This window comes from Silurus meridionalis, chromosome 23 (genome assembly GCF_014805685.1).
Source record: "Silurus meridionalis isolate SWU-2019-XX chromosome 23, ASM1480568v1, whole genome shotgun sequence".
Taxonomy (NCBI): domain Eukaryota; kingdom Metazoa; phylum Chordata; class Actinopteri; order Siluriformes; family Siluridae; genus Silurus; species Silurus meridionalis.
In genome coordinates this window covers 8,969,886-8,995,087 of record NC_060906.1, presented here as the reverse complement: position 1 = coordinate 8,995,087, position 25,202 = coordinate 8,969,886, and the positions used below count along the sequence as shown (strand labels likewise).

The 25,202-nt window shown below is 40.6% G+C and overlaps 1 protein-coding gene across 3 annotated transcripts; it reads right to left on the bottom strand.

Moving 5' to 3' along the window:
- Positions 1–13: 13 nt before the first annotated feature.
- Positions 14–24,181, bottom strand: fip1l1a (FIP1 like 1a (S. cerevisiae)). 3 transcript variants are annotated; one of them, XM_046836523.1, is made up of 17 exons: positions 24,093–24,181; positions 23,912–24,007; positions 23,425–23,506; positions 22,192–22,237; positions 22,032–22,117; positions 20,788–20,834; positions 19,830–19,928; positions 18,676–18,803; positions 18,530–18,573; positions 17,569–17,695; positions 17,319–17,454; positions 11,102–11,149; positions 5,946–6,004; positions 5,179–5,208; positions 2,778–2,991; positions 525–671; positions 14–399 (listed from the first exon to the last, which is right to left on the bottom strand). In XM_046836523.1, exons 2-15 carry the CDS (start codon positions 23,979–23,981, stop codon positions 2,962–2,964), a joined length of 1,032 nt encoding a protein of 343 aa, XP_046692479.1. In that variant the 5' UTR covers positions 23,982–24,007; positions 24,093–24,181; the 3' UTR covers positions 14–399; positions 525–671; positions 2,778–2,961. The 3 variants fall into 3 exon arrangements, with proteins under 3 accessions (XP_046692479.1, XP_046692478.1, XP_046692480.1); XM_046836522.1 differs by having other exon boundaries at positions 14–396; positions 23,912–24,163; XM_046836524.1 differs by lacking the exon at positions 5,179–5,208 and having other exon boundaries at positions 23,912–24,158.
- Positions 24,182–25,202: the final 1,021 nt, after the last annotated feature.

The following is a 25,202-nucleotide window of genomic DNA, read 5'->3' as shown; positions in this document are numbered from 1 at the left end:
TTGCAATCGCATCACTGATTCACCAAATCATTTATAATACTGTTTTCATCCGGCAACAAAAGCACAATTTGCCATAAACATAAACACAGTTCATAGTAATAATAATCGATAATTGCATATTAGAATAAATTAGATTAAATTAAAGAGAAAAAAAAAGGACGATTTTGTTCATTGTCTTTGGTTTTGTGAAAACGCTGGATAATAAAATAGTTTTCCAGAATAAAATGAAAATAAACGTGGCTTTGAATTAACGTTCACGCGTACGAATGACGTACGATCTCCCCTCGTCATTCGGTGGACCCGGTGTCTGTGCTGTCCTTGTTGCATTTCGAGCGCTTTAATCGGTGTCTCCTGTGGCTCTCTCCATCATCAATGGAGTGCTTTCTCCAACTGCTACTGCTGAAAGAGAGAAAGTGTAAAAAAAACAAACAAAAAAAAAGGAACAAGAAGCAAAAAAGGAGGTACCTGTGTTTTTCACATTGGTACAAACATGACGAAAGAGTGCAGGTGTGTTTGCGTTTTACCTGCGAGAGGACTTGTGTCGCTCGTTACGTTCCCTGTGTCTCCTTTCACGACGACGGTCTTCTCTTTCTCTCTCTCGCTCATGTTCCCGTTGTCTATCGCTCTCTCGAACGCTATGGTCTCTGTGACGTGATGCACGCTCTTTGTCGCTACGTGAGTACACAAACACACACACACACACGGTCATTAACCAAAACCACATCATTAACCATAAAGGCCTACATTTAATCACTGAGCTGTTACTCAAAACAACTGGATTTCCAAAACACCTTTAAACATGATGTAGGGAGCGAATACTGGTGGGTTTTTTTTTAGCCATAGTCAGATTCCTGATTTACCCTGTACACACACACACACACACACACACACACACTGACCTTCTCTACTTTCCTTTTTCCCCCCTTTCTGCTTTAAATTAGCCTTATTTACCAAGCGACCCAGTGTCCCAGGATGCAATGCTTATTAAAAGAACATGTTCATTCTCAGTTACCCTCTTTGCCTAAATAGGTTGAATTAATCCAGAAGTCAGTAGGAAGTATGTAGGGAGGAAAAAAGAGAGAGAGAAAGAACACACACTGAATGCATAATTAATAGCTTGCCCTCAGTCACTATAGTAGAAGGTTACAACGTGCTGATGAAAACAGTACATACATTGTGTGTGTTGGTGTGTGTGCGCAACACATGGTACAGGGCTTCCTTTGATGTTGCAAATGCAACACACCAGCACGCGTACAGCATGTGTCCAAGGCACTGCGTGTATACACACACATACAAAGCAAACCCATGTGTGCTGTATTATGCAGGTGTGTTATTGCATCAGAGAGTCTGTGCATAAATGTGCAAGTGTGTCCATGCTGGACTGACAGGGGGACAGAGGATAGAGATGTCCTAACTGAATCAGAAAGATGAGCTCATGCATGAGGGGACAAGTGTTCACCAAATGTTTAACCAGCTGCTCTGATGAGAGAAACAGAAAGCGAGAAAGAGGGGCGACATCAAAAAGACAGAAAGAGAGAGCATTGGAGAAGGAAGTGAGAATCTGAAATAAGACAGATGAAGCAGAATCGGTTGAGCTGAAAAATCATTTTCATAACTGCCATTTCCTTTCACTCTCTCTAAAGAAAGAGACTAGAGAGACTCTTTCTCCAAAATGGAGAGATTGGAGAGACTCTATAGAATAGAGGGACTCGTTCTCTAGAATGAAGAAACTGGAGAGACTCTTGCTCGAAAACTGAGGAACTGGAGAATCTCTTTCTCTGAAACGGAGAGACCAGAAAAACTCTTCCTCTAAACCAAAGAGACCAGAAGTCTATTTCTCTAGAACAGAGAGACCAAAAGCACTCTCTTTCTCTCCAGAACAAAGAGACCAAAGAGATTTTTTTTTCCTCTAGAACAGAGATACTGGAGATACTCTTTCTATATATGAGGAGAATGGAGAGAGACTCTCTAGAATGGAGAGATTGAAGATGGCTCTTTGTCTACAATGGAGAAACCAGAGAGACTTCCTGGAGCACGAAGAGACATATTCTCTAGAATGGAGAGACTCTTTAGTTTCTCTATTCTCAAAAAAGAGTCTCTCTGACCTCTCCATTATGGCTAGAGAGACTCATTCTCTAGAATGGGGTCTGATGTGTGTCGGAGATGCACTGTGAGGTGAGGAGGCCTGGGGTGGAGTCAGCATTCAAAGGTGTTCTATAGGGTTCAAAAGCTCTATAGCAGGCCACTCAAGATCTTTCACTCCAACCCATGTAAAGTATATGTTCATGGAGCTGCAATTGTGTACAGGGGCATAGTCCCGCTGGAACAGGTTTGGGTCTCCTAGTTCAAGAGAAGGGAAAATTTCTTGCTACTGAAAAAGTCAGGTGTCCCCATACTTTTGTCCACATATGTGTATAAATGTATTTTGTGTATTGTAATACTTAAGGAATACCACATATACATGTATTCTACACCAATGCCTGTGTGTGGTTTGTTTCTTTTTTGCTGTGGGTGCACAGCTGTTCTTCTGGCCTGCTTTCCCTTTACACATCAGCAAAATGACAAACAGTCCTTCTCTTACACACACATATGGTAAGAAAGACAAGGCAATACCTTCATCTTTTTTTATTCCCATCCAGCTTCCTTTCTCCAAGTCTGCCTTACATGTGTGAAAGCCTCATCAGGCATACAAATCAGAACCAGCATCTGCCCGGCTACAGCGGCTGACTCTCTCACTTTGTCGCACGCGCACTTTTACTGTCCATCTCCCCACTCACCTGCTGCGGCTCGGAAACGCCAGGGTGTTCTCCTGATCACGCTCTCTCTCCTGCTCTTTCTTTGGCTCTCGGGCCCGCTCACGTTCTCGCGTTCTCTCTCTGTCCTTCACCCGTTCTCTCGGGTTGTCCTGGCTGCTGTGATAGTTCCATGCTTTGGCATGGTCACTCACACCCAGCCAGGGATTCATGGGCCCGAGAGTATGTGGATACACACCTGAGAAAAAAAGCAATGGAAAGGAAAAGTCAGTTCAATGCAGACACTATGCAGGAACGCTCTTTCCAGCTGTATAGTACAGAAAGCTCTTTCCAGCTGTATAGTACAGAACGCTCTTTCCAGATGTATAGTACAGAACGCTCTATCCAGCTGTATAGTACAGAACGCTCTATCCAGCTGTATAGTACAGAACGCTCTATCCAGCTGTATAGTACAGAACGCTCTTTTCAGCTGTATAGTACAGAACGCTCTTTCCAGCTGTATAGTACAGAACGCTCTTTTCAGCTGTATAGTACAGAACGCTCTTTTCAGCTGTATAGTACAGAACGCTCTTTCCAGCTGTATAGTACAGAACGCTCTTTTCAGCTGTATAGTACAGAACGCTTTATCCAGCTGTATAGTACAGAAAGCTCTTTCCAGCTGTATAGTATAGAAAGCTTTTTTCAGCTGTAAAGTGTTGAAAGCTCATTCCAGCTGTATAGAATAGAAAACTCTTTCCAGCTTTGTAGTATAGACCTTTCTGCTTAATGTTTAAAACTAGGAATGAAATCTCCTAGTACCCTTATGCACAGCAAAATGATTGCCCTGAAAGCGTCTTGGAGGTCCTTTATAATATAGAGCTGTAAAGAGCTTTCTATACTATACAGCTTGAAAAAGCTTTCTATACTATAAAGATGGAAAGAACTTTTTATACTATACAGCTGTGAAGAGCTTTCAATATTATACAGCTGTGAAGAGCTTTCTATAGAGTTTTCTATTCTAAAGAGCTGGAAAAAGCTCTCTATACAATAAAGCTGAAAAAGCATTCTATACAATACAGGTGTGAAGAGTTTTCTATAATATAGAGCTGTAAAGAGCTTTATATACTATACAGCTGTTAAGAGCTTTCTATACTATACAGCTGTGAAGAGCTTTTTATACTAAACAGCTGGAAAAAGATTTCTATACTATACAGCTGTTAAGAGCTTTCTATACTATACACCCAAAAAAGATTTCTATACTATACAGCTGTTAAGAGCTTTCTATACTATACAGCTGGAAAAAGATTTCTATACTATACAGCTGGAAAAAGATTTCTATACTATACAGCTGGAAAGAGCTTAAAGAGATGTGTCCAACATTCAGCAGCTGCATGATGTCATTATGGAGAATTGGAAGAGGGTCCCAGAAACAACCTGTGCAGCTCTGGTGAAGTCCATGCCCGGGAGGATTAGGGAAATGCTGGATAACAGTGGTGCTCAAACTAAATATTCACACTTTGGGCACAGTTTTCAGAGGACAGTAAATCTGTACTCTATCCAAGCTGCACACTGACTACTTTAAAACATATCCAAGTTTGATTTCTATAGTATTGCCTCTTGAGAACATATAATAAAATGGTTGCTGTAATGTAGGGGTGTACTCAATTTTGTGAGATACTGTATGGGTAAATTTAGTGTTTACATTTATGCACTATTTTCGCCCATTAAAAATAAAGCTACTGAAACGGAACGTGTTTTTCTTATAAACACTTCATCTTGGCATTTGTTTAATAACAGGTCAGAAGTGCTGAACTACTGATTTTTTGATAAAAATGAAACTAATGCTGAAATGACAAGCAAAAATGAAACACCTACATTGTCCAGTACACTTTCAATATATAGCAGATTTAGCCACAGATAGATATATATATATATATATATATATATATATATATATATATATATATATATATATATATGTGTGTGTGGGTGTGTGTATATGAGAAAAACTGGACACATTATTTCTCTTGGCTTGCTTGTCTTTCCAATCATCAATTACCAGGGCTGCACTCAGGACGATATTGTTATTTGTAAATCTTAAGGTAAATTGTGTAACGTTTATTTTTTAGGCAGAAGAAATGACCTTGTAGAAACAAAGTTTAAACCCAATTGTGTAAAAGAAACGCTAAAATAACTAAATAATGCACTGTAGAATCATAAAACCTGACTATTTCAGCAAGTCTAGACCTTGTTGTTTCTAGATTTGTATGCCTGAAACTTCTGAAGATGATGTGAAACAGTAAGATAATGGACTTATGATCATAAACAACCACTGCTGGGTGCTTGAGCAGGGTCCCTTGCTAGCAAGGCCCTTAACCCTCACCTGTCCAGATGTATAAATAAGATAGGAGACGTAGTGTTTAGAAGAGGTTGCCAGATTGAGTACCTGCACCACACATGAACGACTCGCTGTGTCCTGCAGAAGCACAAAGGAAACGCTACAGTCAAATTCTTTGGAACAGAGGCACTCTGGCTTAGTGTGCGTGTGCTACAATAGTGATGCATGTAGTGGATATATACATGCTTAGTTTACATTTCCTCTTTCAGTAGCCGGATTACTGAATTCCCCCGAGTCTCTAGTCAGTGCCACGTCTGCCAGCCTGGACGGCTATAAAGCAATCTGCACAAGAGTTGTTACGTATGTGGTGGTAATCTCTAAGTGTGTATGAGTGTGTTTCTCAGCTCCTAACAGCTCAGGAAGTGCGACGTTCCAATTAAAATGATCCGAATGAAATAGTTTCCCACTGTTCGCTTGTGTTTTGTTCAATCCGCTAGGGCCGATTGCTTCGATTCAGACCTGACCTCACACACACACTCGTGTTTACACTTCCTTTTTTTCGAGGCCAGACTTACGGCCAAGAACAATGCAGACCCGCTATATCAGCATTACATCTCGGTTTTCTCATCAATCCCTAAAGCAAACTCCAGCTCTGATAAGATTTCAACGATCGTGGCCTCCTATTGAAGCCAAAACTGGTTATCAGCTGAAACGCATAAGAATTCGGTACAATCCGAAATAATTAGAAACATACAGCTTTTGTGGCTGTTATGTTCTAATCTGCTTGTTTATAGGAGCCGGATCTGCAAGCGTGGGGACTTCAATTGAGGAATGTTTGAACGGTGAAAGCTTGTGATTGTGACAGTGCCACCTACCTGCAGCAAAGGGGAAGTACGGGGCACAACGGCTGTCGTAGCTTCCTCCTGGATGGCCACTGCAAACAAGAAAAATGACAAAATAAATGAAAGATGCACAAATATGCAACATAAGCACATTCTGGATCGCAAAGTCCTGACAAATTTAAGTAACTTTTAAGTCTTTTAACTAACAGAATTTCATGGAAAACTCTGATTACGCAATTCAAAATTAGCCTAGAATAAACAAGAAATTCGCAACCTTTATTCAGCGTAACAATCGGAGCCCCTTCCAAAAGATAAAGAAAGAAAACAGACGTACCGCAAATGGAAGGGCTTTAAAAAAAAATAATAATAATATCCGTTTTCTCTGTGATCAAAAGCTTTGCTATGGTTTGGGCTCTCAATTTCACAACCTTTTGATGTGTCTGGCATACTGTCAAGCTGCAGTGCGCACTCAAGAAGCTGGCAGTGCTCTGTGTGTGTGTGTGTGTGTGTGTGTGTGTGTGTGTGTGTGTGTGTGTGTGTGTGTGTGTGTGAATGAGATAACATTATAATGAAGACATGCTGCTGCCCGAGCACAAAATTAGGAGACCTGCCTTCCTTCCAGACTGAAAGTTGGCTTCCCCTAGAGGTGAAAGGTGAATGCGGTTAGTAGCTCTCGTGTGTGCACTTTTATTCGTGAGCGGTCTCGTCGTGGACAGGTGTTGTTCCGGACGCCAAATGCTCATCTGCTATAAATAGAGCTGGAAGGGATGCTGCTGCGCTGTTCCTTCACTGTTCCCCTTCCTCCCTCCCTCCTTCCCCATGCCTTCATCTCTGTACGTGTTTCAAAGCCGGGGCCGATTTCGTAATCTGTCTCTGCCTCGCCGCAGTTAAGCACCGGGAGCGAAGAAAGAGAAGGGAAACGGGAGGAGAGATATGTCTGCGTAGATGATCGATGTTAACCGCCATCTCTTCTCACCCTAGGGGCCACTCTTAATTAAAGCCGGCGTCGTTAGCGTGCCTAATCGCTGTGCAAACCCGCCGTTATGCTCCTGAGCGAGAAATCCCATAACCTTGAACTTTATATCTTTTTGAGCGCAGAACAGAGGAGTAGCTCTGCCGCCTAGCATCCCCTCTGTCAGTTGTTAAATCCCACACTCGAGATGACGTCACAACCTGGACTTTCGCATGCACTTATCATTTAGTGTCCACTCATTAACATACCGGACACCCACGGAGGAAACCCGCATGGAGAAAGTTAGCCTAGTGCACTTCATTTATTAATATTTCTTTTTTAAATTCAAGTTTATTTCTATAGCGTTCTGCACAAAGGACATTGTCTCAATGCAGCTTTACAGAACTTAAGAATGAAAATGAACGATGATTTATCCCTGATGAGCAGCAAAGGTGACTGAGGCAAGGAAAAACTCCTTTAGATGTTATGAGGAAGAAACCTTGAGAGGAACCAGACTTAAAAGAGGAACCCATCCTCATTTGGGTGACATCAAGAGTGTGATTATAGTCTTTAAAACAATACAAAACACTGGAGAGTGAGAACTAACATGAGCGCCGGAGTGTGTGTCCTTTCTAAACAGCTCGAAAATGATCAAACATTTAAGATCATTTTTGGTATTTTTGGTGCCTACTTGGCTGTTACAACAAGCGCCATTCTTATAGGAAGGTTCTCCACTTGATTTTGTAGGGTGTGGCTTAAAGGACTTTTTTCAAATTAATGAAATCAGGTATTGATGGTTGGTGAGAAAGTCTGGGGTTCCGCGGATGTTCCAGGTTTATCTCTAAGGTGGTCCTTTGGGTTGTGGTCAGGGCTCTGTGCAGGACGCTCGAGTTCTACTACAAAATTAACACACTAGTCGGTGTGGTGCCAGAACAGTTCGGGAATGCTACACTTTTCTGAGAAAACTCAAAACTCATCCATGTATTATGTATTGTGAATTTACTCGCTATCATTGTAGAAACGTCCAATAAACATATTGGTTAAGTGCCGTGCAGTGACGGATGAAGTACACAAACCGTGTAGTAAAATATGACTCCAGTAAACGTGTGGAATTGTTTCACATTGTGAAAAGTACAAATGTATTTGCCTTCAAATGTTCTCAATATCCAAAGTACTATGATTGATTATGTCCATAATGTTTCTATTATCATTTTTGCCACAAGACTCTTAATCAACTCAGTTTATGAGAAAAGACACTGTTACCTTCAGCACACCAAACAAGTACCAAGTCAAACACTGATTGATATCTAATGAATATTCATGAGCCCGATACCTTCTTTAAAAAAAAGAAAACGCACAAATAATGTGACAGGTGTTGTGGCGAGTTCGAGGGAGTTTCATTCATCATTTATTCCTCTCTAAATGTTCTGTTTGCTGTTGCTGTCTCCCCAAATGGAAATACTTCGGTGAAGTACAGATACGTGAAAAAGCTAAAGTAGAAGTGTCCAATAAACACTTAAATGCTCTCCCCATTGTACAATAAAATACAACATGCGTGCAATACTACAGTACATTTACAAATCAAAATCTGTACTTTTATGTGCAATAATACTCCATTTTCTTTATTAAAATTGCGCAATAAGTTTTATACTGTGCAATATCTTTTATATTTCTTATTCTTTATTCATTTGCTTTTTTTTCTGTTTTACTTAAAATATGGGCAACTGGAAGCTTCTATCACCAAAACGAATTCCTTGTAAGTGCAAACATACTTGGCAATAAAGCTGTTTCTGATTCTGATTCTAACGAATTACATTTACTTCCTTACTGTTCACCACTGCTGCCTTGTACTATGACACCAGAGCGTTCCTCAAGTCTCAAACAAACTCATTTTTGTCTCAAAACAAATCAAGTCCATGACACTTGATTTCTCAGTCCATATTCCAAAAGCAATACAATCCTCCTCACTTCCTAGGCAGATAAAAGGTTTTTTTATTCAAATATATGCGCTGGATTGAGATTCTGGTTGCTTACAGGAAAGTTCTGCACCAGCTCTCTTTATGAGCACCCTAGGATCCCGACGGGCCACAACCCACTAAACAAACGAAACTGCCTCGTCCTTCACTTCAGGGGTTCCTCAGGCCTCACTACGTTTTACAGCAAAATCCTCTCAGCCTGCCGCGCATGTCTACCAGCTCTTGTACGAACATGTGTGTCTTTTTAAGAGAAAGTGAGAAAAGGCAAGACACCAGATTTTCTTTTTTTTTTTTTTTTTGAAGCCATGCTAGGACAGGAAGTGATTCATAAATTATACAGTCTCTGGTTGGCAGTGTTCAGTCGAACGGAAACTCCACAGAGGATGTTTGGACTTGGCAGGGTGCACGGGATGTGAGCAGGACCATTCTTTAAATGAAAAACGAAAGGCACAGAGAGAAAAAAAATATTCGTAAAGCTGGAAATGGAGAAAAGAAGTTCGAAAGCGGATAGGATGAGTTCTGAACAATAAGAAAACCCGAGAATCAATGCAGATGTGGCCTGAACTGACTCAAAAGTAGAATGTTTTTCTTGGTGCACCATCAAACAAGCTTTCAGCTCTCGCTATTGCAAGACGAAGCTCTGAACAAGAATACAATTAAAAATGCAAGAGTTTCGGGTCTCGTAAAAACTCATAAATGTGAAAACAACAAGTACTTATGAGGACAATGATGTGTAACATTATCATTAGCAAGTATTCAAGTGCAATTCGTGGAAAATGAGGGATTCTCAGTAAAAGTCTAGGCTATAAAAGTATCATATGATTCGCATCAGTGCACAAACAAGTCCAAATAAGATCCTTAACTATCAAGGACATGACTCTTGTATGTGTATGTGTGTGTGCGTGTGTGTGTGTGTGTGTGGGCGACAGACCAGGCAAGACTCTGGAAACTGATAAACAGGACACTCAGGTCACAAACATAGCTGCTCTGCCATATTTGGCCCGGTTCACTGCAATGCGGTCAAAAACAAAGATTAATACCTGAATTTCAACCGAATGGAAGATAAGCCATAATGTTTGTTCGATCTGGGATACAAGACATGTGTGCATACACAGTGAATTCACACACACACACACACACACACACACACACACACACACACACACACACACACACACACACACACACACACACACACCCCTTCGTATACACCTCTGTGACTGTTACCTTTAAAAACCAAAAAAATATATTTCTGACTTCTCTAATTTCAAGCTTTAACTTAGTATCTTGAAATACACTATATTGCCAAAAGTATTGGGACACACGCCTTTTCCAGCCACATGTGCTCCTTTCCCAAACTGCTACCACAAAGGCTGGAGGCTCACGATTATAAGATTCATTTGGACTAGGAGTGGTCTGCTATAGAGCTATAAATCCTATGAAACACCCCAGGCCTCCTCACCACACCTACATCAGTACCTGGTATCAGCACAAATCTCAACAAACCAACTCCAAAATCTAGTGGAACACCTTCTCAGAAGAGTGAAGGTTATTACAATGGCAAATGAGGACCACATGTGTAAAGTGAAATAGTCTACATACTGAGCACTGCATTAAAAAACAAAACACTGAGATCCATGAAAAAGATGCTTAAATTCTGATACTCCACAAGGTCAGTGATTACTGCTGGATAACCCATCAATCACTCCTGCCAGGGTCAATTACACACAACCATCACCTGCTGTCACTGTCAGCGCATCGTCTTTTTTATTCCGTTTTAATCCTCTTATTTCTCTCTTTTTTGTTTCAGCATCTCACCTTTTCCCTGTCTAGATCTACAAACAGGCGCAATGTCTCTGCTGGCTGCTCGCATTCCTACAAATCGTGCACTTGTTCCAACACACGCACACACACGAACCCACGCCGCGTAATTCCTGACCTCGAACCGAAAAAACTAAACAAAAAACATGATGTTCTCACAACTCGGAAATTCCTTCCAAGCTCGAGATGCTCTCCCCAACTCCGAGCTGATGCCAAAAATCAACATGGCCGCCCACGAAGCAGCGTTTTTTGCTTTTTTATTTGAGTTTTACTGCATATATGGGACCTGCTTCAGATCAATCAACATGCAGGCAAATTCACTGGATACATTTCTGATGACAGAGGATGGCTACACACTAAAGACGCACAATCGTAGCACATTTTATATATATAAAGTTTTTTTTTTATTAAATACAAAAATTTAAAAGCTGCATGCTTACCTGCCTGATGTAAAGGGAGAGGAGGAACTTCAGGAGGAAGTGGAAAACCTGAGTAAACACACACACACACACACACACACACACACACACACCACAGCATATAATAACAACAACATCAAATAAAACGCTCCTGGCGAGTCACACACACCCAGTTCCAAAACCTCGCAATAACTCCATCTACATATACTGACCATCACTTCTCAGATCATCACACAATACCTTTAAGTTGATCACTGAATCTATACTTGCTTTAGAGGGACAGTTAAAACATGACAAGGAGAAGATGGTGTGTTAGGACAGTGGGTTTTCATACTGTATATGTGTGTGTGTCCGTGTGTGTGTCTCCAACCGCCCGTGACCTCATCTTGGTTTTAACATTTAAGCGAGCGTCCAATTCCAGTGTGTTCTGCAGATCACCCTGCTTGTAACCTTTACTCACCCGGCATGGTCCTGAACACCAAATGGGCCCTTTCAAAGTCAGCTCTCAATTCACACACACACACACACACACACACACACACACACACATACACGCACAAACACACATCTGGGCAGCATGCGTCCTTGTTTTTCCTCAAAACCCCCGATGAGAATCAAGCTCAGAAAGGAGAAACGTTTTCAAAAACACAACCCTGAAACATAGAGGAGGAAGGACATAGAAGAAAAAAGAAAAAAAAAAAAAAAAGAAAAAAGAGGTTTGATGAAGAGAGAGAAAGAGACAATCACATTGCTGAGGGCCACATTGTTTTCCTTCAACCAGGGAAAAAACAAATACCTAAGCTTCTAACACACACACACACACACACACACAAACCTTTATCGTTTCATTGTGCGAAACAATCTGTCCCTTTGAACACACTGAATGAACCATCAACTGTTGAATAAAAACGCCTGCCGAATCGTCTTCAAATTCTGCACACCGAAGATACTTTTTTCTTTAACCTGAGCAGATTTCCGACAAAACTGACAAAAGAACACAGCGACGTCTCCGTCTTCGCGTAATTGTGCGTACCGGTGTGTGAGGGCTGATGTACGTGTGTGTAACTAGAGTGTTTGATGGGTTGTGTGCGGTGACATATTTGGCAGCATATATAAAAGCTAACGGAGGATGTTGATTGTGGTTGCGTGTCTGTCTTTCTTTTTCCCCATTTCCCATTCAACTCGCTCAGCGTTTTTATCCTTTTTTCCCCCATTAAAATCTAATCAGTTGTTGGCCCGTGTGTAAACCCGAGTACTTGCAAACGTAGTCTAAAAAACTAACTCATCTTGTTCAAGATTTCAGGTTCACCTCATGCACTGGTCAGGGGTTATAAATAGTAGCTGTACATCAAAATACGGCGAGAACAACATAAAACTGCATAGAAATAACTTTTTGAATTAACAATCGCTCGTAGAAATCTAGCGATGTTACGAAAAGCACTGTGTGTATTATCTTGCACCATTGAGGCCAAAAGGAAAACACCAACTGGGAAAAACACAGTATGGTGTTTAAACATAGCTCATTGGTTAAGATGCTGGACTTCTGATCAGAAAGTCGTGAGTTCAAATCCCAGGACCACTGCTGGGCCCTCGAGCAAGGCCCTTAACCCTCACCTGCTCAGTTGTATAAATGAGATAATTGTATGGATAAGGGCACCTGCATTATGGGCCCCTGCATTACCGATGCTTAAACCCACATGCTTCACAGCTGGATTGGTGCGCTTAAGAATCACAGCCTTGCTTTTCCATTTAAAGCATTTGAAAGACACTTTTTTTATCCAGTGGTTTACACTTTTTTTGAGGGTTAAAGGGCTTGCTCAAACAGGGTTTCTGCAGGTTTCACAAAGTCAAATTTAAGACTTTTTCCAGATGATTAAAAATTTAATTTAAGACTTGCATCACAACATGAAAAACACACACAAATACTTTGTTAGAAACTCTTCCCTTAACCAAGCCCTAGATTAATTTTTTTTTCAAGCCAAGTATCACTAAACTTGCACTTTACCATAGCTGAAAAATAAAATAAAGAATAGGCTTAACGTCTGTGGTCCAATCCTATAGAGATTCACGTGATAAACAGCTGATTGGCTGTTGCATGTTGGTTTCATTTGTAGTCGTAATACAGCAAAATATATTTGGAATAGTGAAAGAAATAACTACAACAACCATGGAAACTAACAAACAAAAACATTGTATTGTGCATTTCAATAAGCATTAGAGGCAGCGTTACATGGACATCGGAAAATATCGGAAAATTTCAGACCTAAAAAAGGCCCTTTAGACTTTCAAAGACTCTTTCCCATCTTAATCCACTTCCTCAGCCCTTTTCCCCACCATACACAGTGCTGATCATTACATTTGGTTTTTCCATTGACCAATTTGAATTAAAACAAAGGTTTGTAGCTAGAGTGGGGACATACTTTGATACTTGTTCCTTTGTTGTCTCTAATTGAAGCTTTCACGAAGTTCATTCATCCCGCTTGAAGGATGTAGTGTCTATGTGGTCCCAAGGTTGTTATATTAGCATTCGAATCTCAGTTGTATGAAAACTGTCCCTAATAAGGGAACTTTTTTTTCTGTTTGGGTCTTGCCTGGATTTTCCCATGGTATCAAAGGCAGAGAAGTACGGTCTTTAAAAGGTAGGTCATTTCACAACCACAGGTGCTCCTATTACCTCCTAATTACAATAAGTGGACAATCTGAAGCTCCAAGTCATGACATCAATTGCTGCAATCTTCCAGACTGTTTTAAGAAACAGTCATTGTGTTGGGAGTAAACCTTTGGCCTACTGGAATTATATACTCCTATATACTGAATCAAAGCTCGCCTTCTCAAATCACCGAAGCACCCTGATCAATTCGGGACAGGAAGTGTATGGTAATGTGAAAACTGAGAATTGTAAACATTTCCATGTACGCCATTTGGCTCTTGCAATTTTCATTTATAAAGCTGAGCAGTTGAGGCTTAAGGGCCTTGCTCAAGGGCCCCAACAGTGACTGCTTGGTAAAGCAGGGATTTGAACCGATAACCTTCCGATCAGAAAGTTCACCTACTTAAACAGCTACCGCAATGAAAGCAGTATATAAGGTGTTGGAAAGAAGGGAAAGGAAAGCACAGGTTCTATGTGCTCTCTCTCTCACACCCACTACACCACGAATCTATATCTTTCATATCTTTTCCGTCAGGTTAGAAACACGCTACACAGAACACAGCCTGCTTTGGTTCGATCGCAATCATATACGTTTAGCTGTCCTGTTCTGCCATCTGTTCATGACCATGGCATCGTACACTAGGCTTACATCACATAGTAACCCAGGGCATAGGATGATGGTAAAGGAGTACATAAGTGTGGTACTGGAGTGATACCCTGACTGCTTTAAAAAATCTTTCCTAGTCCCAAAATCACTCTTTAAAATTAAGGTCAAAGCGAAAGCAAGGAAAAAAGGTAGAAGCCGACTGAAACATTCACATTTACAATTCAAATGAAAAATGACAGAACCGCATTAGGCTGACTGCACACACTGTTGTCTACACGTTACAATGAGATCCAATTATAAGGGTTTGTTGTAGGTCGGGACCGTGATCCTTCTCAGAAAAAGGAAGCAGACATGTCAGCACAGTGCTACAGATGCAATGGCTCTGATTTAATCATGGATTTCTGAAGACGGCACTGGCGAGATTTCAAATAAAAACCAGCAGGATGAAGCAGGATCGTTCCATCCTTGTTAAGACGCTGATGGAGGGGGAGAAAAAAAACCTAAGAAACTTTTCAGTGAAAACCTTGAACCAGGTTCTACTCCTTTGATTGATGTTGATCATGTTTTTGCTGCTTGGCCTAAACATGTCCCATTCTAACTTTTGAGCATTGTAAATAAATAAATAAATAAATAAAAGTTTAGTATCACAGCCATATCATTTCCACACTTTTTTTCCTAGCTGCAGATATTTCCACTAAACCCAATCTCACCCTTTCTCTCTCTCTCTCTAAAGCTCATTCTGTGTAGCTGGGTCATTCAGCACATTTTTACACAGTTCCGCTGGCGTGGCACTTTCTCCTGCCATGCGCTGCTATTTTTAGCTCGACACCGCACATCACAATAGGAAACGCGGGACAGGCCCGGCACATGTGTGTGCGCGCGAGTCAACACTCCGGGGTTGCGTAGAGGAGCTTGATTTAAGGACGGCCTCCAGTCGAGCTTAAAAGGCTGCACTTCAAAAGGCACAGTCTGGCACGGATGCTTGATATTTGGGGAGGATTACGAGGATAAAGGGGGCACGTTCTGAAAAGAGTGAGACTGGCTGTGCAGGTCGGAACAAGGGGCTGCAGGATTTGGCTGGGCACGAAGTTCAAGAAGTCCTCATCTGTAGAAGACTCTATATAAAGGATGCGTAGAAGCTCCAGCTCAAACCTGCATGCAGTTATGCTCACGTGGCCGGATGATTTATAAGCTGGCATTTGCACTGACATACGTGAACACCCACCGCACACATACACGCTCTCACGTTCACGCAGAACAGCTAAGGCCGACGCGATTTCCTGCTTCACCTGCAGAAAAACAATGCTATTTATAGAGCAGGATAGGCAACATATCGTTTATTAACTCTTATCTCGGTGACAGATTTGGAATACACAGAAGCCTCCACAACTCTAATGAACCACCACTATAAAGTATCTCAAAAAAAGTGAGTGCACCCCTCACATTTAAGCAACTATTTAAGTATGTGACAACACTGTAGAAATGAAATTGAATATATATTTTAGAGTAGTCAGTGTGCAGCTTGTATAGCAGTACAGATTTACTGTCCTCTAAAAATAACTCAGCATACATTATGTCATTATATTTAGCCATTATTGTCTAAATAACTGCCAATGATTTTGTCTCCTTTACAGGACCATACATATTTGTTAATATTCGTTATGCCTAATATTGTGCTGGTCCCCCTTTGCTGTTAAAACATTTGTGACCTGTCAAACATTAGCAGCATAAAATTCTTCAGCAGTTTGTGCGACAGGATCTCGTCTGTTGGATCGGACCACACGGGACCAGCCTTCGCTCCTCACGTGCATCAATGAGCCATGACCCTGTCTCCGGTTCACCACTGTTCCTTCCTTGGACCGCTTTTAATAGATACTGACCACTGCAGACCGGGAACATCCAACAAGAGCTGCAGTTTTGGAGATGCCCAGAGTCCTGACCCAGAGTCATAATGGAGCACTGGAGTGGTGCACAATGAGCGTTCACTGTAAAACCTTCTATCAGAATGGTGACTGTGCGAGTGCCGCGCGAAGGAGATTTCGGCAACATTGCAAGACAGGACGTCATGGTTGTTTCCTGTCTTCTAAATTCTAAGTTTGAGAATATCGAGGCTCACGCTGGTTTCAAACAATTGCCCATGCCTCAGGGTCCAAAATTTCCCTGTTCTTTTGTTCTTTGTTATTCATAAAAATCCTTAAATCTTGGGGGGATTGAAGACCTCAATGGACTTCAACTAATGTAGAATTCTTGCATGGAGTATTGTGTGTTTGTGTTTTTTTCTCTTAAACAAACATTCACATGTGATTTTAATCCACGATTGACAAATTGGACCCTGATTTTAGCAGATGACATTTATTTGGACTGAGATATATGTTTGAGCCCAAACTGATAGAAACAAAGCAAGGATTGTAGGGAAACATTTAAACTGGAAACATTAACAATGACACTTGACCTCTAAGGCAAGACCGATATCGATTAGTGATAAATCTTCAAAGCATTAACCAAAATGAACAGCACCTACATATATAAACAGATCATCCTGACTCCATCTGACCTTGGTCGACCGAACATAAATACTTAAATGCACGGACACACGCACACACACGCACACGCAAAACAGAGTACAGTACTTTGGTATGCAGCAATGCCTTTGGTTGCCTGAGAGTACTGACGTAAGAGCGGAATGGATGCATTACTCTAGAGAGATAAAACAACTGAAGTGTGTAACGCTGCTGTGACGTCGTTGCCGAGCAAAAAAAAAAAAAAAGAAGCTCAAGCGTGTGTCGGAGTGTCAACGAGCGAAGGAGCACTTTTATAGCTCTCCATAAGGACCCACTGTCTTACTGATCAGAGGAACGCATGGTGATTTTCATATTTCTCTGACAAAAAAAACCTTTTATTGCAGTTCATATATCTCGAATTGTGTGTGTGTGTGTGTGTGTGTGTGTGTGTGTGTGTGTGTGTGTGTGTGTGTTTCTTACGTGGTGGGTGTGGTAGAAAAAGAGGTGTGTTGGGAAGAGGAGGAAAAGGTGGTGGTGGAATGGTGGGGGCAAAGAAAGGAGGCAGCTTGGAGGACGGTGGCTCAGCGTCCATGGGGTGTTCGGAGAAGGATTGCACCTGCAACACACACACACACATATATACAAGCTCAAGGTTTTTGGAACAAGCTCTTGACACAGTTCATTCATTATACACAAAGGTGTTTTACTCAATCATCTCTCACACACACACCTGCATGCTGTTTCCATCTGTGCTGTTTAGTCTTTGCCCTTCCACACAAACGATGGTCTCTGTTTGCCCTCCGATTACATCGATGGAGCTTTTCGGCGTCCTGCATTCACCCGCAGACACACACACACTACACACACACACACACACACATGCACACACTTAACCCAGCTTGTGTTTAACACTATAAAAGATAGCTAAGGATGGATGTGCCCTGGAAGGCCACAATACAAAATAAATAAACACAATAAAAAAAAAGAAGGTCAAATCACCATTTATCAAAATGACTATAATACAGTATTAGTATAATGTGATACCCACATACTCAACATTCAGTATATGAAACGCACTCAATACCTCCATGATGCACATCACACACTCATACACAGGGCAGTATGTACTCAAGAGTTGCACCTTAAACATTAAGCTACCAGCTCCCTGACATACTGTAAAAGCGAAAGTGATGCATTACTCTCTAGAGAGATAAAAACAGAGGTGTGTAATGAATGGCATTCGGTTTTGAAGGATGAGGTTCTCTTAAGAATCTGGTTGCGCTTAATGTTTCTTCCTCATGCCATCTCAGGTAGTTTTTCCTTTGCCGCAGTGGCCACTGGCTCGCTCTTTAGGGTCAAATTTACAATTTTAAGGATCGAACTTGTACACTAAAATTATTTTACACAACCCAATACCTGCTTTATCTCTGTAAAGCTGCTTAATGACAAATGTCCATTGTTACAAATAAAAATGAATTGAATCGAACTCTGTACTCTGTACTCTGACCTGGTGCTTAGTGGTAATGGTTCTAACGTGTTCGAAATCTGGAGGTCATGTGTGACCCGTGTATTCGATCTGAACGGGCGTGGCTCTGTCATCTTCACCAGGCTCACGGCGGTTACGCAGTGCAGACAGAAAATCGATAACAATAAGGAAGTTGAAAACAGTTCAGTGAGAGACTGAGATATACCTGGACGAGAGATCGGATTTAGAGACGGGCTCATCATGATGACCCTACACACACACACACACACACACACACACGACTTACATTATATCCCCTAATGTCAAAGAAATGAACTACGATGAATTACACTGATGGAAAAGTCAACATGCCTTGCTCTTCTCAGATGAGCCTAAGGACATGAACTCTAGGCTCATGCGCAGCCTCCTCTGTTTGTCACAGTAGGTCTTCCAGGTGTCCTCGTTGAAGCCGTAGTTAAAATAGTCGGACAGGTCCGCACCTGATTGCACCCACACAGAGTTAGAAATCTGACCAAAAACAAACACTATTTGCGCCTGCATTTTTCCACTAACCCCAAAATGCACTAGTTCAGCCAAAACAGCAAAGCTCTAGCATTGTGCATAATATCCATACACTGGAAACTGGAACAAATTGGATGGGGGGGTTTTTTCCCGGCTTGTTCATGTCCTAAATTAACTGTTCGGTTTGTACAGTTTCCAAACACAATAGCTTTAAAAAGTAATACAGTTCAACTGAAGAAAATCATTGATGTTCTATGAGGGCTGCTTTTACTGTTTGATGATTGGATTATACTGTATAAAGCCATATATGTTCGAGGTTGACCGATTATTCGGCACCGATAGTTGATCGATGGATCACCATTCCATCCGATTGGAAAAGCGGCCTCTAGAGGTGAATCACAGACGCCATGTGCTGTTTGTTTTTACACTGGAGACTGCACGCTGCACGGAGAACGCTATTTTTATTATTTCTAATTTATTCATTAATATATTCATATTTATGTCCTTTAGCACATTTTCATGAATCTGTACTGTTTTGGTTTTTTGTGATAAAGTTCAGTACTGTTTTACATGAAGTGTTAGTTTATTTTTTTATCCAGTTAACCAGTTTTTTTATAGGTTGATTCAATCAGTAAAATCAGTAAAAGCTATCAGTAAAATTCACTATCAGTTAACCTTTAATATATATAATCACACAAGCAAGCCTACTTCAAATATTAGACCTCAAACATAGCCTGGATGATTGCCTAGCGTTAGCGTAAGAGTATAGGGTTTTTTTTTTCTTCGAAAAACAAATCTGACCATGTTTCCCGCTCGAACATAAACACGGATGGTCTTCTAACTTTTAGAAGTTTAGAAGGTTTTTCGTTTATCATCGCTCAGCAAAGGATTTTCAGCAAACCATTTTCCCTTGTCAAAAAAGTCAGATTTGGAAAGCATAGCTTTGAATTATTGGTTTTCCTCCAGTCCTACGTAAACACGGGCATGCACACACACACACACACCTGGTCTTCTCCAAGGTTTCTCCTCCAACTCTCCCTCCACCTCTAGTGATGGAGCACCAGGGAAACCATCCACTGCAACAGAGCCAGAGACCTTTCCGCCTGGGGAACATTAGGAAATCTTTCACCATTCACCATTTGGCGAATTATGAAATGAAAAACACAACAAAGGACACTCAGAAATGTTAAGCAGCTAGAATCCTTTATCAGACACATATGAAACAACATGGTCTCCTCAGTTCCAAGATGTATATGGACAGAAGATGTGATGCTACACTGTAGTAAACATGACCCTGTCCCAACTTTGTTTGAGCCATTAAATTAAAAATGACCTTTTTTTTTTAACCCTTTAAAATGGTATATATTCTCAGTTTAACCATTTAATTTATATTCTATTGTAAATAAAATAAATATAAATTAGCAAATTTTATTTTTGTTGTAAGAGTTTCTGTAGCTATATGCAGACAAAATAATTGTAACTAGCAAACAAAATGCAACAAAAAAGTGACTGCTATAAGCTTTCGGGGCCCAAGCGTTAGCCATCGAGGAAGACAAGAAGCTACTGTATTTGGACCACCAGTGCGAGACAATATACATAATAATGTGATGACAAAACATCAAGCCATATAAGCAGCCCTTTCAAGTTTCACATTTTTTGCAAAGTAAAATTAGACCATTTTGCTAAGAATATTCACAAGTTCATTCACAGGAATATTTAAGTTTGGTGTCAATATGTAAAAGTGTTGCCATTAAATTTGCTTGCATGTTATGGATGAAGGATACTGCATATCAAACTTACTCCCATCTCGTAGTAATAGTAGTAGAAAAAAAAAAGTGGAACATACAATTACAAGAGTGTTTGTAGACCTTTGGTTCTTGGCTCCCTAATTATTGCTGCTTACCCATGTGCTGTTTTTTTTTTTTTTTTTAGTTGGGAGGTTAAAAGTCAGTAGGTTGTTACCTGACACAGTGGTTATTCCCGAGGTCTTGAGACTGACATGAGAGTTGCTGCAAAATGGAAACAAACAGAACACCAAAGTTACATCACAGCCATACTGTGAGATTCACCTCAATCCAGAGGGTTCAATTTCAGAAGTATTAGTGGTTATCTTCTAAAACATAACCTCCAACCTACTTGCAGAGACACTGCAAAAGATCATTCGTGTCAGAAATATCATGCGCTCTTCTGGATACGGTGGTTTCATTTTGACATCTTTATTTATCCTGAATAAACTTCTTGATGAAATTAGACTCAATAACATTTGTGGTCCGTATAATATGTATACTGGCGGGAAAAAAATCTAATCCAATCTTGAAACCCTGAAATGAAACACTCTTGGTGCACATGGCCATTTTGGAGAGATAATCACGAGCCAGGAACGTTTGATCGCGGTAATTAATGGTAAAGTCAGCAATTTTGGTGGAAGTCATCTAAAGCAGGTCTGAAACTCAAATTTCAAACAAATACAGCTTCAGATTTCCAGCCATGGGTGTAACTGATTCCCAAACACAAGGACACACCCTAGAAGGCCTCAGTGCTGCTGCAACAGTAGCGATACAGACATGAACGGGATGTCACTAGAGTTTTCTGATCTGGCAATCAGATTATCACCACTATGGATGGCAAGATTCACGGTTGGCAAGTTGGCTTTGGGATCGCGGTGCATCATTTTCAACATATTTGCATCGGTAAAAACAATTTATTTATATATAATTGTTAGTAGATGCACTATACTTTTATTATTTAGAAAGTGACAACTGTTTCCCGAGCGCGTTCTCTAAACACTGCTGCGGAGACCGAGGCGTGTCCTCAGAGTCACATAGAATACAGATTAACATGGCAGAGGTAGAGCTGCGTCTTCCTGGAGACTAAACAGGAAAATGTCTGGTTTCATCTTTTTTCTTTACAAAGGCAAGTTTGTGAATGGGCCATGCGTTAGAAGTCAAAAGACACTTAAGCAAATGTATGACTTGCTGTCTGTCTGAACCAAAGAAATAAAAGTAAACTGTGTGTACCATATTGAATTGCATACCACCATATTTTTTCTCATTGCATTGAATTGCATAGTGTTGAATCAAATCGTGATAGGGGGCGAATCGTATCGCAACGCATCCCTAGTATTTTCAGATAATATGAGATGGTGGAGAAACAGGAAACAGGGCCAGGCATGATTGTGATCTTGACTTTTGAGACCGAATACTCACATGCTCTGCATCCTGTCTGTTTTGATGTCGCCGATCGTAACTCGCAAGTTGTCGTCGCTGTCCGTGTTGCTGTCCGCATCTCCATCCTTAATGACGAGAGAAAGCACACATTTACTATTTTGATGAATTACGAAATCAGTGATAAAGAAAAAACAACTACCTGATGGTCCACTCTATTAACGCCTTCCACATCTCCAACCAAAGCACTGGAAAAAGAAATACATGTGAAATGGAGGCACAATGTAGCAGATCCTTTTCCTAAAACTTTCTCATTCTTTTTTTTTCTCAACTAAACAGCCTTTACAAATGATCATGTGTAGATACAATGCTGTTTAAACACCGCTCACCAGCATGTTCAGATGGCCATCGCACAACCTGATACCAAGCGACGATTGGTCTGAACAGATCCCGGGTGGCCTGAAGGATCTGTTTACAAACCAGGCTTGTACTTTTGCAATAGCGAATAAGAAGTGAAAAATGCTTGAGGAAAGCAAAAGCGTACGCTTAGAAATGCTGTGTCGACTCCAAAATGCTTGAGGTGAGTAACTGAGCACTCGTGTACTGTACGAATTTAATACGCGATAAAGAAGTAATTTCTCCCTCAGCTTCACATACACTGTGTTGTTGGTTCTTTTTTTTCATGGTATGTCATTACCAAGTGCTGAGCGTACCAGGTATTAAACGTACATGCATCATTAGTGTAGCGTAACTCCACCTAATGAGAAATAAGCGTGATGGCCCATTTCATTCCCCGGCTCAGTTCCTTACACTTCCTCACAAATAACACCTTTCTATTTATTGCACGAGCTGGAAAGAAAGAGCGGACGGATTGCCAGAGGCAAAACTGGGATGTGGAGACGTGTGAAACGGGTCAGTAGGACTTAATTGCTGTAATAGAAAAAAAAGAAAAAAACCTAAGAGGAAAACCCATTTTGATCTTTATATATATATACACACACACACACTATAGGGACAAAGGTATTAGGACACCTGACTTTTTCAGCCTTATGTGTAACTGTTACCACAAAGTTACGGGCGTACAATTGACCCAAACTTGAAGATACCCAAGCTTCATAAAGAGCTTAATATAGGTTGGAGTTGAAGATCTGCCAGCTCTCAACCCTATTTGACCACCTTTTTAAAATAAATGTGGTGTGCGCTGGCTGCACCCCAGGCCTCCTCCCCTCAAATACATGAGTACCTGACTTTATTAACACCCTTCAATCTCCAAAGCACACTCTATAATCTAGTGGAACATCTTCCCAAAAGAGTGGAGGTTATTAAAACGGCAAATGGGAACTAAATGTCCCTATACTAAACTTATAGCCAGGTGGGGATCATGTGATCCATTGTGGGACTCGAATCAAATCCAAAAATCCATAAATTCATTTACCTGAAAATTTCAGTCTCTGTCTTCTTTTCATCGTCCTCGTCGCCAGCAGCTTCGGCCACATCTCTGCCATTGTCAACGTCCTCTGGAAGACGTGATCAGACAAATTTAGAAGTGACTGATGGATAGTGTGTGTATGTGTGTATGTGTGTGTGTGTGTGTGTGTGTGTGAGAGAGAGGGAGAGTTGATCTTTACATACATCAGTCAATCCAAACAAGCTTGATTACTGTCTGTTTGGTTGTGCAGATGTTAATCTAGATACATGACTGCATGTAAAGTAAGTGTGTGTGTGTGTGTATTATCTCCTGTAGTACACTTGCAGCTTATACCGGTTGGGAAACTAAATACACACAGTTTGAGCCTCATTATTGTTCAGTAACCAGGCTCTCAGGTTTATTGGCGGCATAATAAGTCACATTTTGGTGTTTGATTGTTGTTTTTTAAATAGTTAATTAAGCAGAGTGACATTTCTCAACATCTCTGGCTCACCTCCGTACAGCCAATCCTCGTCCTCCACACTTTCGGTGCCTGTCGCTTTTTCCGGTTCCACAGCTGACATTCTGAGCGACTGACCACCTGGAAAAACTTTTGGTCAAAGTAAACTAAACGGGAGAAATGCTTGTTTTTATTTAACTCGCGTTCAATAGCAGGTGAGAAACAGCTGTCAAACCTCCAGCCGGTGTGCGGTTTCTAACGACATGCGCTGCTTCGGCAAGTCACGTGACGACGGCGTGTTTTAGGGCCACAGGAAGTAAACGAAGTTTAAAACCTCTTCTATAATTAAACATATATACTGTTTTATCCCCTAAAATCACATCTCTCCTAACAATAACTGCTGCTTAACCCCCAAAATCCCACCTCTCCTCTCAATAAATACTGTTTAATCCCCATAATAACACCTCCCCTATCAATAAATACTGTTTAATCTCCATAATAACACCTCCCCTATCAATAAATACTGTTTAATCCCCATAACACCTCCTATCAATAAATACTGTTTAATCTCCATAATAACACCTCCCCTATCAATAAATACTGTTTAATCCCCATGATAACACCTCCCCTATCAATAAATACTGTTTAATCCCCATAATAACACCTCCCCTATTAATAAATACTGTTTAATCTCCATAATAACACCTCCCCTATCAATAAATACTGTTTAATCCCCATGATAACACCTCCCCTATTAATAAATACTGTTTAATCTCCATAATAACACCTCCTATCAATAAATACTGTTTAATCTCCATAATAACACCTCCCTATCAATAAATACAGTTTAATCCCCATAATAACACCTCCCCTATCAATAAATACTGTTTAATCCCCATGATAACACCTCCCCTATCAATAAATACTGTTTAATCTCCATAATAACACCTCCCCTATTAATAAATACTGTTTAATCCCCATAATAACACCTCCTATTAATAAATACTGTTTAATCCCCATAATAACACCTCCCTATCAATAAATACTGTTTAATCTCCATAATAACACCTCCCCTATTAAGAAATACTGTTTAATCTCCATAATAACACCTCCCCTATTAAGAAATACTGTTTAATCCCCATAATAACACCTCCCCTATTAATAAATACTGTTTAATCTCCATAATAACACCTCCCCTATCAATAAATACTGTTTAATCTCCATAATAACACCTCCTATTAATAAATACTGTTTAATCTCCATAATAACACCTCCTATCAATAAATACTGTTTAATCTCCATAATAACACCTCCCCTATCAATAAATACTGTTTAATCTCCATAA